Source organism: Drosophila innubila, assembly GCF_004354385.1.
Source record: "Drosophila innubila isolate TH190305 chromosome 3L unlocalized genomic scaffold, UK_Dinn_1.0 0_D_3L, whole genome shotgun sequence".
NCBI lineage: Eukaryota > Metazoa > Arthropoda > Insecta > Diptera > Drosophilidae > Drosophila > Drosophila innubila.
In genome coordinates, this window is record NW_022995376.1 from 4,529,407 (window position 1) to 4,542,911 (window position 13,505).

The window sequence follows — 13,505 nt, forward strand, 5'->3', positions numbered from 1 at the left end:
GATCTGAAAGTTGTTAATTTGTTGCTTAATTATTGCTAAAAACTTAAATAATTTAAGTTGAGCGCTGTTTGAATTTTGTGTTTAAATTTGTGTTGGTTCAAATGAACCTATGGCAGACTGTCAGTGCTACCATATACACAGCGAAACAAATAATGCTCAAGTGATGGTGACACTGAATATTTATAAACAACAGTGTAGCAACACTGGAAAGTCATCAAAATACTTTTCGGCTGATCAATAAAACTTCTAGAACGTATCTAGAGAGACGTATTTAAATACAATTCGGCAAAGATGGATTTTCCACCTTGTCCAGCATCGCTGAAATCAATACAGCACTTTCTCAAGTTGGCTCAGGAGCACGATTCTCGCGATGTCGTCATAGCTTATTGGGCCCGACTCTAGTAAGTTCTCTTTGTGTGAAATTCCCCAACAAGAATTAAAAATAAACAATAATATTTGTATTTATTAAATAGTGCACTGCAAGTTGGACTAAAGGCATCTTCGCAGACTGCGGAGGAGACAAAATTGTTGCTGGGTAAGTGAAAAAACAAAGTACGCATTAAAACTATGACTCATGCGTGTTTATGTTTGTGTTTGTTTTTGTTTTGACAGCGATTATGGATTGGTTGGAACAGTTGAAGAAACAGCAGGTGGACAACGAAGCCATTACTAATGATATTGCAGCACAGGCACATATTGAAAACTATGCACTGAAGCTGTTTCTCTACGCCGACAAACAGGATCGCGAGGAGAACTTTGGCAAGTAAGTGTGAGTCTATTTAATCCTCCAGCCAGATGAGTCACAACTATGCTCTACTTACAGAAACGTTGTCAAGGCGTATTATTCCAGCGGTGTGCTGTACGACATATTGCTAACCTTCGGTGAGCTGAGCGAGGAGGCATTGCACAATCGTAAATACGCCAAGTATAAGGCTGCATACATTCACAATTGCCTGAAGAATGGCGAGACTCCCATACCGGGACCATTTCCCGATGATGAAGCTGCTGATTTTGGTGGCGATGAGAACGGTGTTGCCCCAGCAGACAATCCAGCCGGTGATTCCCCGCCAGCAGATGTACAACCCGTAGAGCCGACTCCGCCAGCGACACCAGCTGCACATATAACACCCCCTACAGCCGAGGAGGTGCTCAACAATCCGAACAAATTGCCCAGTCCACCAGTGGAGGAGGAGAAACCAGGTGGCTTTGTGCCATATGTGCCCACAGCACAGCAAAATGCTGGCATGTACAATCCGATTGTACCAGTTGCTGACGTCCAGATAACTCCAGATCAAATGATCCAGGCACAGAAGTATTGCAAATACGCGGGCAGCGCCCTCAACTATGATGACGTTAAATCGGCCATTGAAAATCTGCAAAAGGCATTAAAGTTGCTCAGCACAGGCTCGGAATAATCCTGCACTGATGATATAGACATCACATAATGCACACGGAGCATAGCAAACACTCTTGACCAGAGCACATATTTAATCTCAATTAATATACATATAAACTAAACGCGACTGATGTTAAATAATTGTTGAAACATTCGATTGATTGAGTATGAGTTATTCAAATTTATTAAAATTGTTGCTAAAATGTCGTAATTTAAAGGAGTCGTTTTGTGAATCTAATGATTTAATGGTCTTTGTCTTTATAGCTATACTGTTTACTTTACTCGTCTACTATTATTAATTTTAACCTGAACACTTTCGCAATTATTTATGTATTATTATATATTAATTATATAATACGAGTATGTATTCTGTTATTTTTTTGGCACCAAAGTGAAAATGAAAAACACATCAATTTTGATTTCTCTATAATTTCTAAAATTGTTCAATTAATTTATAACTAGAAACGAGACATTTCTATATGTTTATCGATTTGAGGATTCTTTCTGGGCACCAATTGAGTTCCAAATATTAACTTATTGTGCTAAAACAAAGCTGTTTACAAGTGCGATTAATGAACGACGACTATGTGGTTGAATTTCATTTCTAATTTTCTGCTTTTTCTGTGGTAAATGATCAAGTACTCCTCTCCTCCAGTCCATTATCTACTCCTGTTTGAGGCCATTCGCCTGTGCTTGATTGATCGCCGACAATTCGGCGGCCTCCTTGCGGCTTGTCTGCCACCAGACGACGAGACGACCTCCCAGCATGAAGGTGAACACCAGCGCGGGTCCCGAACGCTCAAAGGGATCACTGACCATCCAATGCTGATAGATGCCCAGCAGCATAAGCAGCAGCAGCGTCACATTGGCCACGTTCTTTACTTTGTCTAAGAATAGAAATTACAATTATTACAAATTTCAATACTACCAATCAATAGATGCCACTTACGATAGGGTATTAAGGCCATGGCCAGCCCGCAAACAATCTCCAATATGCCGACGGTGCGTCTGTACCATTTCGAGGGTATTTTGACGCCAAAGAGTGCGGTCAGTGGGAATACCTTGGCATATTTTACGTACTCTGTGCGCTGTAATGTAGACAAAGACAAGCCAAAATGGAATAAGTTTAGAATTAGGCGTGCTGTTCCGAAATTCACATTCGATTTAGTTTTCTAATATACATAGCATAATTTTGGGAATAAACCATTGCCAAGTACCTTAATTTAACTATTTGCGAATTTAGAATTAGTAAATGGGAACAGAAATTCTTGCTCATATCGATATTTTCAAAAATAATATTCAACTTGATTTAAATGAAAAATATCTTAAAACAAGTTAGATATAAGAACTACAGAGTCAGAAAATCGAGTATTAAAACAAATGCAAACTTCTGAAATAAATTTAAAAATAATTAGAGAATAAATAGTGAGTTTGGGAATGATTACAAAGTAGCATTGATGAATTTGATGAGAAATGGCAAATGGAAACAGAAATGCTTGTGCTTGCTTATATCGGGCCATAGTATTTTCTCAGAACTACAGGCTGACCCCAGAGCAGAAGGCAAAGCATAATGTTTATTTTTAACAAAAAAAAAGAAAACACAACTTGTTTCTCATCACATTCACATTTTGTTTGGCATTCGCCAAGTGTTTCTAATGCGAAGGTAATTAAATATAAATGCTGCGGAATTGCAACAGCACTTGTGATTTAATCTATTTTCAAATGAAAAACGCCAAATGAAAAACGCGAATAAACACGCGAATTGAATTGTTGAATGGCCCTTAACCCAAACCCAATACACCAAATTCATATGAAAGCGAAAACCACAAACTATTGTTTTTCTTTTTGTTCCTTCTTTTTGGGAGATGTAAACAAAATTGGCTCATTTTAACTAAAAATCACATTAATATTTGGCACGTTTCGCTACGTATAAGAGCATTGTTTACATATCTAGCTATTTATATATATATTTTGAATATATTTAAAATAAAAAACAATTTACAAAACAAAATGTTCGCCAACGCATTTTTGTTTCCTTCTACTTCCATGATCAACAATTATACGCATATTGTGGAAGAAGAAGGGAAAGTGGTTGACTAGAAGATGCTCTGTAAACAGCTCTGAGATGCGTCGTCTATAATTATTATTATCTCTGACATATTCCTCTATTTTTGCTTATTTCCAGTTGTATTCTAATAACATAGCATACTACTTTTTGTAGAGGGTATAAATATATTTATAACAAGAAGTCCAGCGAACGCTTTGCATAGTTTCCGACATTAAGCATGTTTATTCTTCTGTTTGAACGGAACTGCAAAGTGTTCAGATAATAAAAACTTATAAATATAAATTTTGCGTGTATGATTTTTTCTTTTTTTGAAGATCATTGCGTTTTCAAAAGTATTCCTGAAGGCCAACGGCTGGCATTGATGGGGTCGAGTTCAATGTGCAACTATTCGCATCAGTCATATTTACATATGAATATGAAAGTATATCTAACTATAAGATTCTTTGAATTTATTTTAGTAGAATTAAAAAAAAATGTACTCGTACACTGTTAAAAAAGAAAAATGCATAACATTCTAAACATGTAACAGTAGACATATTTACATAAAAGAAAGTATATTCAGCTCTAACTATCTATCCATAAGTTTCTTTTCAATTTGATGATCACAGTTAGAAGAAAGTATGCATCTCTAATCTCTTTCTCTTCCTCTCTCACTCTCTATAAATGATAAATATTAAGATATTTGTATATATTTATTTATCTATATCTTATATATGATGAAATATCAAGATCTATCTCATTTTTTTTTTAAATAAATCTCAAATTAGTCAGATTTATAAGAATGTGTCTCTGAATCTCTTTTAATCTCAAATATATCAATAAAAATATTTATTTGTTTGTCACACTTTATAAAGAAAAGTCTCAAACTAGTCTTATTAGTATCAAGAGATTATCTATCTAAATCTATAACAACCTGAAATCCCAATGACCCCATTACATAAGAAGCAGAACTCTAAAATGAACTCGTTTCTGGTGGTTCAGTTTTGTTATTTTTCCATCTCGTTATGGAAAATCGATAAGAGACAAAAGTGCCGCAAGGTAAACAAAGCGTTGCAAAGGAGCTATCGATTTTTCCACTTACCAAATCCTTGTAGAGATCCTTGCTGATGTGTGGCGTCAGTTTGAGGGTGCCCACAAAGATGAAGAATAATCCCAGCAATACGGAGAGACTTTTTAATACAATTGTATTCGAAGCTGGCATTTTTTGGTTAGTCCTTTCGCTATTTTCCACACAATAATAATTGATTTTTCACTTCACTTCACTTCCTTCTCCCGTTGGTGAAAATTGCAATCTATTATTTAGATGATTTTTAATATGCGGGACTTTGTTGCAAGCATGAGCACATCATTTGAACAAATACCGAGTACTATATCAAATATGTATAATTCACAAATGCCAGCAATTGGGGCGCGAGCGCGATTCTCTATTTCTTGCTGGGGGAGTGACGAGGGGTTGGGTGCCCACTGGGACTCATAGAGCATACATCACCCTACAATACACCGGTCGCTAATTTTAGCACTTGTCGCAGCTTTTTCCGTGCCGCAGTCGAAAACAAAAACAAAAAACCAAATTATAGAAATATTTGAATGTTTGGCAAAATCACTTTGTACGTCGAGGTAGTATGTATAATTTTTATGAAAAATTTTCCTTTCGCTGTTTTCGCTTATTTTTCCTTTATTTTTCCCACTTATTTTCTCTGACAATCCGTCGGACTCGCGTTCGAAATGTGACTGAGACGAAAAAGTTGCAAAAGTTTATTTCAACAGCATCCCAATGCCGAATATCGGAAAATCAATATATGTTGCATGTTCTCAGAGATCAAGAGAGACTTTTTTGTAATGCGCCCTCAAAACTGAAATTTCTCACGAAAAAGGCAGAGCGAAACAGTGAGAGATTGAGTGAGTAAGAAAGAGAGGAAAAGTGACAGCTGGGCTGTGTTTTCTTTTTTGGGGTGGCGGCCAGTTGAAGTTGATGTAATTAAGGCCAAAGACCCCGACCAACAACCCTTATGGAACAAAAGCAACAGGGCTACCAAACACCAAACAGTTTACATTCTAAAGACTTTATTTCGAGTAATATTTATATTTATATATTTATTTTCAACTAAATTACATACATTTTTCAACAAAAATTGACTTTCAATATTATAAAGAAAAATTAAATTGATATTAAAATTGCATACAAAATAAAATAAATTATGTTATTTTTTGTTTTAATTTATTTATTAATAATTTTTTTAAAATTAAATTCAAAGCTTACGACTTAATACTTAATTTTTAATAAAAAAAAGTTTATTTAGTTTAAAAAAATAAGACTTAACTAAGATTACTTTTCAGACACCTTAATATTAATTTCACCAGCCCATTGGCGGTCCCGCAGCTGAACCCGTTCCCATTCCCATTCCTGGTCCATGTGCTGGTCCAGTTCGACGCACTGCATCCTGTGGAGGCGTATGCGCATAGATGCGTTTCGATTCGGCCATGCGTTGATTATGGCTCTCAATTTGTTCGCACAACTGGGCATCCTCCAACTGGGCACGTCCCTCATCGTACTCCAAGCAGGCGACGCCATCCAAGCGCTCCAAATCCACCCAACCACGGAAACGCACACAGACGCCATTCAAAATGAAGCTGGAGCGCAAATGAACTTTGCTGCGCTCCTTCTCAAAGTCACACTCCTGCTCCTGGGCATAGGGATTACGATTGGCATTGAAGTACAGATGCAGATTGGTGCCCGAGGCAACAAACGAGAGTTCCGCATAACCTTTGCGACAATCTGTGATAAAAATTCTGCGTCTCTCATCTATAGCCCGTTCTCTGTAGCCGGTGTAGCGCACCTCGCTCTCCCGGCTCAGGCGTCGGAAGAGTTCATCCGTCTCGAACTTGGACTTTTGATCCGGCACAACACGTGGCATTTTAAAGATGAATCGTGGTTTTGGTGGCTCATACATTGCCATCGTTTCGTAGGGCGGCATCATGCCTGCCAAGGCAGCCGCATCTCCAAGATTTTGATGATGATGCATTTTCTTTGATATCTCAACAGTTTGAAGTGCAAAGAGAGAATGATCTTTTGCTTAAAATATTGCTGCTTTATATAGGATTAGCGTATATTACATATAACTACCTGGATTTAATAGTTTTATGATGCGTTGCAGCTGCATTTAGAATATGTAAAATCTACCTGTTGCCAGGTGTTCAACTTTTTAAAATGTAACTGATTGCTTGCTAGTGCTGCCATATTGTTCGAATGCAGGCACACACAAACTCGCACAGGGTGAGTCACACAACGAAACAGCTGTCGTTTAGAAAATTGTACACTGTTGCCAACTTAGCTTTATTATAGCTAGTTCTTGCTAAATTCAGAGTTCGATTGCTATAAAAAATTGAATATTGTAATTAGACTGAAATCTGGTTATTTTCAATATATATAATCAGCTATTCTTTGCTATTTGTATTTGTTCTAAAACTATGCAAGAGTGCAAGATAAAACATATGTAGATGCTTTCCAGCCAGGCCCAGCTATTCCCCCGCTAATGTTGACAACACTGATAAAAATAACAACATTGCAACGTCTGTAAAAAGTTGAATTTACGTATTTCAATTTAAAATTAAATTGTTTTGAAAGAACATTTAAGATGTCTCTTGTTGCATACGCTGCGAGCAGCGACGAGGAGTCCGACAATGAAGAAGAATCCGCCGGCACACAAGTGGAACTGCTAAAACCGACGTCCAAAACAAATGAAAACAAAGTGAATCTGAAAACAGAAGCAACAAATGGACATATAAGCGATGAGGACGACGATTATATACCACGTGAAGTGTCATTGCAGGAGCTGAAGCCATCATCTGGTCGTTTAACACTGTCGCTGCCCAAACCAAAAGTAGCCGCCACTCCAATGTCTGTGGAGGATGAGGAGGAAGCTGTGGAGCAAGCGGATGACCAGGTGACACAAGCGTTTGCCAAGTTGCCCATGCCACGACAGGTAGCAACAGCTAGAGCCTTCATAGAGGAAGTGGACGATGAGTTTCTGCACAAAAAAGCAGGTAGCGAAGCACTGGAAAAACCTCCTCCTCCGCCAGCTGCTGTTAAAACCAAGGTGAAAATTAGCATACCATCGCTAAGGGAATTCGCTGATGTGGATAAGGAGCAGGCAGAGAAACAACAACAAGGCAGGCAAGCGCAGGTCAAGCCCGTTAAGGGTTCCGGACTGTTGAGCATGTTGCCCCAAGCAAAATCAGAACGAGTTTTCACCAAGAGATCCGATCCCGTGCCCGTCAAGTCGGCAGACGTGAGCTTGCCAGCTGCCAGTGGTCCTAAGGTGACTGCCAAGCCAGCCTTTGTGCCGGATACGGTAAAGCTGCGACGAGCAGCGCACAATACAGAAGGAATCGACAGGATCAACGTGCAGCCGGGTAAACAGACTGAAAAGAAGCGCCAAGCGACAGCAACGCTGGTTAGTGTGAGTGACAGCGAGGAGGACGAGGATGAGGACAGTGCCGGTGACTTCTTCTCGCTGAACAGCGAGCAGCAGCTGCCGGAGGTGAGCAGCAACGAGATAAACGCCTTGGTGGCCAAACGTGCTGCCAAAATGGTTGAAGCCAGCAACAAGTTCCTGGCAGAGCAGTCAGAACGTGCAGCAGCCGAGGCGGAGGCAGCTGAACAGCAAACGGAGGAGCTGCGTCAGGCACAGAAGCGCTACCAAGAGCAACAACTGAATGCGGAGGCCATGGATGCACTCGTAGGCAAGAACGCCAAACGACGACGCAAGGAGGCCAAGGAGATGCAAGTTATAGATATATCGGGCACACAAGTAATGCCCGATCGCGATGAATGGATGCGCACGGCGTTGGCATCGGCTACGACCTTCCAGCCCACTGGCGTGCTTACGGATGAGGAGCACGCACCCGGCACAAGAAGGAAACATCAAATCACGTATCTGGCACACAAGGCCAAGGCCAACGAGGCGGAGTTGCAGGCCATGTGGTCGGCAAACCGGCAAACCCGTCGCGACACTCAAAACAAATACGGATTTTGAACAGTTTCCATTAAGATTTATCAATGCATTACTAGTAGACTTAATATTAAATATATAAATATGAGTTGCATTTGTTTATTTCAACCAACCCTCGCGCTGTCTCAGTTTTCCGCCAACATAAACAATGGCCGTGCAGAGGAGCAGCACTAGAGGCGCCATGGTCACATAGATGGGAATCTGTTGTGGATACTCCAGTGTCATGCAGATCATCACTTGGGATGTTATCGTTAGCAGCACACCGCCAATGTTCCACTTGTAAAGAAACAGCAGATCCGTCAGACGATTGAGATTGCGCCACTTTCGTATAAACTTGATGAGCACATAGATGATTAGGATGCAGTCGAAGAACCAAAGCGGCGTGAAGGTGACAAACCAGTTCCAGGTGGTGCGAGGATCCAGCCTCAGGCAGAGTAGTATCAGAAACACCAGCACTATAAACCACGTGAATAGCGCACGATGTGCCAGCGTCATGTTTTAATTCAATTGCATTTTTCACATAAACACAAAAATTGTAAACAAAAGGTATATGAATATCGTATACAATAACGGCTATCGATATCGACAACTCTGCAAGCTGTTGCGAATATCGTATATATGCGATATTTATTCTCATTGGCTATCGTTATCGAACGCTCAGCTGCTGACGTTTTTTTTGCAGCTGGCTGACAACTCTGGAAATTGCTGCGAATGAAAAGAAGATAATTGACGTGTCACTTGAAAATTTTTGTGTAATTGGTGTGTGTTTTATCTTTAAATTGTTAATTAATTCAATTTTAAATTGTTTTATTTAATTGCATGATGTGGCTGAAATATTAACGAGTGTTTTTGTTCAATTTTAAACAGCAAAGTGCACGGCAGTAACTGGATAAGTGCACGTCAAAGAAACGCCGATCGAATTTGAGACACCGCCACGGCAGCAGAAAGAAACAGAAATCAAAACAGAAGCAACAAAATGTTGACCAATTTCGAGTCCAAGTCGGCCCGAGTGAAGGGTCTTTCGTTTCACCCGAAACGTCCCTGGATTCTGACCAGTTTGCACAGTGGAGTGATCCAGTTGTGGGACTACCGCATGCACACGCTGCTGGAGAAGTTCGATGAGCACGATGGTCCAGTGCGTAGTGTCGCTTTTCACCAACAGATGCCGCTGTTTGTGTCCGGCGGTGACGATTACAAGATTAAGGTGTGGAACTATAAACAGAGAAGATGTATTTTCACTTTGCTGGCGCATTTGGATTATGTGCGCACCGTGGCATTCCATCACGAGTATCCCTGGATTCTGAGTGCCTCCGATGATCAGACCATACGCATCTGGAACTGGCAATCGCGTAACTGCATCTGTGTGCTGACGGGACATAATCATTATGTGATGTGTGCCCAGTTCCATCCCACAGAGGATCAGATTGTGTCCGCCTCCTTGGATCAAACGGTGCGCGTTTGGGACATTTCGGGTCTGCGCAAGAAGAATGTTGCGCCTGGACCCGGTGGACTGGATGAGCATCTAAAGGGCCATCCCGGTGCCACGGATCTGTTTGGCCAGGCCGATGCGGTGGTCAAGCATGTGCTCGAGGGTCACGATCGTGGCGTCAACTGGGCCAGCTTCCATCCCACGCTGCCGCTGATTGTCTCCGGCGCGGATGATCGCCTGGTCAAGCTGTGGCGCATGAATGAGTACAAGGCCTGGGAGGTGGACACGTGTCGTGGCCACTACAACAATGTGTCCTGCGTGCTGTTCCATCCACGCCAGGATCTGATCATTTCCAACGGCGAGGATCGCAGCATACGCGTCTGGGACATGACCAAGCGTCAGTGTCTCTTCACCTTCCGGCGGGACAACGAACGCTTCTGGATTATGGCAGCGCATCCCACACTGAATCTGTTTGCAGCCGGTCACGATGGCGGTAAGTATGGAATGGAATGTGTGTTGTATCAATTCTAACTCCTAATCCCTTGCAGGCATGGTGGTCTTCAAGCTGGAGCGCGAGCGTCCGGCGTATGCTGTGCACGGCAACATGCTGTACTATGTGAAGGATCGCTTTCTGCGCAAACTGGACTTTACCACCACCAAGGATACGGTGGTGATGCAGCTGCGTCCGGGCAAGTCGCCCGTCTACAGCATGTCTTATAATCCTGCTCTAAACGCAGTGCTCATCTGCACACGCACCAACAATCTGGAGAACAGCACCTACGATCTCTGCCAGATCCCCAAGGATAGCGAGAGCGAGCGACAAAATGAATCCGATAGCAAACGGAGTTCGGGCATTACGGCCATTTGGGTGGCAAGGAATCGTTTTGCGGTGCTGGACAGGAATCAGCAGCTGGTGGTGAAGAACTTTAAGAACGAGGTGACCAAGAAGATACCCACATTCTGTGAGGAGATCTTCTATGCCGGCACAGGCATGCTGCTCATCCGTGACCCCGAATATGTGACTCTGTACGAGGTGCAGCGTCTGGTTTCCGTGGGCAGCATCAAGTTGGCCAAGTGCCGCTATGTGGTCTGGTCACCGGACATGTCGCTGGTGGCGCTGCTCTGCAAGCACTCGGTGACCATCTGTGACCGGAGATTGCAATACCTGTGCACAGTGCAGGAGAACTGTCGCGTCAAGTCGGGCGCCTGGGATGAGTCCGGAGTGTTCATCTACACCACGAGCAATCACATCAAGTATGCCATTACCAATGGGGATCACGGCATCATACGCACCTTGGATCTGCCCATCTATCTGACCAGGGTCAAGGGCAACCAGGTGTTCTGCCTGGATCGCGAGTGTCGCACCCGTGTCCTGCACATTGATCCCACGGAGTACAAGTTCAAGCTGGCGCTCATTCAACGCAAATACGACGAAGTGCTGCACATGGTGAGGAATGCTCGTCTCGTGGGCCAGAGCATCATTGCGTATCTGCAGCAGAAGGGTTATCCGGAGGTGGCCCTGCACTTTGTCAAGGATGAGAAGACGCGATTTGGCCTCGCCTTGGAGTGCGGCAACATTGAGATTGCTCTGCAGGCAGCCAAGGCGCTGGATGACAAGGATTGCTGGGATCGTCTGGGTCAGGCTGCTTTGCTCCAGGGCAATCATCAGGTTGTGGAAATGTGCTATCAGCGCACCAAGAACTTTGACAAGCTGAGCTTCCTCTATCTGATCACTGGCAATCTGGAGAAGCTCAAGAAGATGAATAAGATTGCCGAGATTCGCAAGGACATCTCGGCACAGTATCAGGGCGCCCTGCTCCTGGGCGATGTCAAGGAACGCGTAAGCATTCTCAAGAATTGTGGACAGCTATCGTTGGCGTATCTCACTGCAGCCACCCATGGTCTGGATGAGCTAACGGAGTCACTGGGCGCCAGCATCACCGCTGAGGGCAGCGCTCTGCCGGAGATCAATCCGCAGGCTCAGCTGCTGCAGCCGCCGGTGCCCATACAGCAGCTGGAGACCAACTGGCCACTCCTCTCCGTGTCCAAGGGCTTCTTCGAGGGCGCCATGGTGACCCGGGCCGGCAGCAGTGCCACAGCTCGCCAGGCACTCAACATTAATGCGGATGCAGCGTTGCTGGACGAGCACAATGGCGGTGGTGATGGCTGGGGAGCTGATGCAGATCTGGGATTGGGCGAGGATGATGATGGCGATGAGGAGATGCATGATGCGCTGAGCAACGATGAGGGGCAGGAGGAGGCGGGCGGCGGTGGTGGCTGGGATGTGGGTGACGATGATCTGGTGGTGCCCATCGAGCTGGCATCCAAGATCAAAGCATCAGCACTGGACAGCAACTACTATGCGGCGCCCAACAAGGGACAATCTCCAGCCCAGCATTGGGCCAACAACTCCCAACTGGTGCTGGATCATGTCAAGGCTGGCGCCTTTGAGAGCGCCTTCCGACTGCTCAGCGATCAGCTGGGCGTGATTAACTTTAAGCCCTTCAAGACACTGTTCCTGCAGAATTACGCCTGTGCCCGCACCAGCTACACGGCCAATCCCAATCTGCAATCCCTCTGCGGTTATCCACTGCGCAACAGCGGCGAGACAAATGCCAAGCTGCAACGTCCAGCGATGGGCATTAAGCTAAACGAACTGGTGTCCCGCCTCCAAGCTGGTTACCAGATGACCACAACGGGCAAATTCAGCGAAGCCATCGAGAAATTCCACTCCATACTGATTAGTATTCCACTGCTCGTGGTGGACACCAAACTGGACACGGCCAGAGGCCGCAGCATGCAAATGCTGCGAATCTGATGGCTGGAGTATCAGATTCTCACGCTGCGCACGGCACTCAACATGTTCTTCAAGCTGGAGACGCTGCGCGGGCATGCGCAAATTCAAGCTGGAGGAAGCCCAGAAGCATCAGCTGCAGATGGCAATCCGTTCAACATCTTCAGCCCATCGTGGCAAACCGGAGGTGACCTGTCCCTTCTGTGGCTCCGCCTACGATCCCCAATACAAGGGACATCTCTGCACCGTGTGCGAGGTCAGTCAGATTGGCAAGGAATCCATTGGACTGCGCATTTCCACACTGCAATTCCGTTAAACGGATCGACGCATCTTTAATCGTATTCTTAGTGTAATGTCTACAAACAAATATATTATTATGAAATATCTACAATATATACTTTGCATCCAATCATTATGAAAGCGTTAATAAACTATTTTTTTATTAGAAATTAGAAATTTCTCAAGATGAATTCCAAGTTGAGATACAGATACAATTGGAGGTGAATAAAATCGGAGCCAAGGTTCAGGGGAAAAATATTTTTTGAATGAAATTAAATAAGTTTGAATGCAGAATGAATAAAGAAGCCAAATAATGATCAAAATGACATTTCGATTGAAAATCGGTTCAGTTTTGACCAAGTTATGAAAGTTCAAAGTTGGTCAGACTTTGGTTCTAACAACTTTACAAGTCCAAATTTTTGTCAGATTTCACATGATTTTTTACAGAATTTTGAAAGGTTTCAGAATCAAATTTAAAGTGTTGTTTTATACTAATTACGATATAGGGAGTCGAATAAAAGTGAAAA

At 43.3% G+C, this 13,505-nt stretch overlaps 6 protein-coding genes across 6 annotated transcripts; 3 read left to right on the forward strand and 3 right to left on the reverse strand.

The window, feature by feature from the left end:
• Nucleotides 1-185: 185 nt before the first annotated feature.
• On the forward strand, nt 186-1,609 carry LOC117787484 (vacuolar protein sorting-associated protein VTA1 homolog). Its single transcript, XM_034626027.1, has 4 exons — nt 186-401; nt 474-535; nt 613-763; nt 824-1,609. The coding sequence occupies exons 1-4, from the start codon at nt 292-294 to the stop codon at nt 1,413-1,415; spliced, it is 915 nt and encodes a 304-aa protein (XP_034481918.1). The 5' UTR covers nt 186-291; the 3' UTR covers nt 1,416-1,609.
• A 373-nt stretch (nt 1,610-1,982) lies between these two features.
• LOC117787485 (transmembrane protein 35A) lies at nt 1,983-5,214 on the reverse strand. The gene is made up of 3 exons (XM_034626028.1): nt 4,546-5,214; nt 2,346-2,484; nt 1,983-2,283 (listed from the first exon to the last, which is right to left on the reverse strand). Exons 1-3 carry the CDS (start codon nt 4,663-4,665, stop codon nt 2,060-2,062), a joined length of 483 nt encoding a protein of 160 aa, XP_034481919.1. The 5' UTR covers nt 4,666-5,214; the 3' UTR covers nt 1,983-2,059.
• A 604-nt stretch (nt 5,215-5,818) lies between these two features.
• LOC117786768 (protein brother) lies at nt 5,819-6,487 on the reverse strand. Its single transcript, XM_034625139.1, has one exon. The coding sequence runs from the start codon at nt 6,485-6,487 to the stop codon at nt 5,819-5,821; it is 669 nt and encodes a 222-aa protein (XP_034481030.1).
• Nucleotides 6,488-7,022: 535 nt separating this feature from the next.
• LOC117788424 lies at nt 7,023-8,570 on the forward strand. Its single transcript, XM_034627189.1, has one exon. It carries the CDS (start codon nt 7,100-7,102, stop codon nt 8,498-8,500), a length of 1,401 nt encoding a protein of 466 aa, XP_034483080.1. The 5' UTR covers nt 7,023-7,099; the 3' UTR covers nt 8,501-8,570.
• Nucleotides 8,495-9,032, reverse strand: LOC117788425 (transmembrane protein 60). The gene has a single exon (XM_034627190.1). The coding sequence runs from the start codon at nt 8,969-8,971 to the stop codon at nt 8,576-8,578; it is 396 nt and encodes a 131-aa protein (XP_034483081.1). The 5' UTR covers nt 8,972-9,032; the 3' UTR covers nt 8,495-8,575.
• A 113-nt stretch (nt 9,033-9,145) lies between these two features.
• LOC117786789 (coatomer subunit alpha) lies at nt 9,146-13,119 on the forward strand. Its single transcript, XM_034625178.1, has 4 exons — nt 9,146-9,235; nt 9,344-10,398; nt 10,454-12,719; nt 12,778-13,119. The coding sequence occupies exons 2-4, from the start codon at nt 9,453-9,455 to the stop codon at nt 13,013-13,015; spliced, it is 3,450 nt and encodes a 1,149-aa protein (XP_034481069.1). The 5' UTR covers nt 9,146-9,235; nt 9,344-9,452; the 3' UTR covers nt 13,016-13,119.
• The last annotated feature ends 386 nt before the right edge of the window (nt 13,120-13,505 follow it).

Excerpts from the sequence above, each read along its gene's own strand:
- LOC117787484 (XM_034626027.1), top strand. The coding sequence starts at position 292 with ATGGATTTTCCACCTTGTCCAGCATCGCTGAAATCAATACAGCACTTT. Across the intron at positions 402-473 it reads GCTTATTGGGCCCGACTCTA|TGCACTGCAAGTTGGACTAA; the intron begins GTAAGTTCTCTT and ends TTTATTAAATAG. Across the intron at positions 536-612 it reads GGAGACAAAATTGTTGCTGG|CGATTATGGATTGGTTGGAA; the intron begins GTAAGTGAAAAA and ends TTGTTTTGACAG.
- LOC117787485 (XM_034626028.1), bottom strand. The coding sequence starts at position 4,665 with ATGCCAGCTTCGAATACAATTGTATTAAAAAGTCTCTCCGTATTGCTG. Across the intron at positions 2,485-4,545 it reads AGGATCTCTACAAGGATTTG|CGCACAGAGTACGTAAAATA; the intron begins GTAAGTGGAAAA and ends TCTACATTACAG. Across the intron at positions 2,284-2,345 it reads CATGGCCTTAATACCCTATC|ACAAAGTAAAGAACGTGGCC; the intron begins GTAAGTGGCATC and ends TTCTATTCTTAG.
- LOC117786768 (XM_034625139.1), bottom strand. The coding sequence starts at position 6,487 with ATGCATCATCATCAAAATCTTGGAGATGCGGCTGCCTTGGCAGGCATG.
- LOC117788424 (XM_034627189.1), top strand. The coding sequence starts at position 7,100 with ATGTCTCTTGTTGCATACGCTGCGAGCAGCGACGAGGAGTCCGACAAT.
- LOC117788425 (XM_034627190.1), bottom strand. The coding sequence starts at position 8,971 with ATGACGCTGGCACATCGTGCGCTATTCACGTGGTTTATAGTGCTGGTG.
- LOC117786789 (XM_034625178.1), top strand. The coding sequence starts at position 9,453 with ATGTTGACCAATTTCGAGTCCAAGTCGGCCCGAGTGAAGGGTCTTTCG. Across the intron at positions 10,399-10,453 it reads TGCAGCCGGTCACGATGGCG|GCATGGTGGTCTTCAAGCTG; the intron begins GTAAGTATGGAA and ends AATCCCTTGCAG. Across the intron at positions 12,720-12,777 it reads AGCATGCAAATGCTGCGAAT|CTGGAGACGCTGCGCGGGCA; the intron begins CTGATGGCTGGA and ends ATGTTCTTCAAG.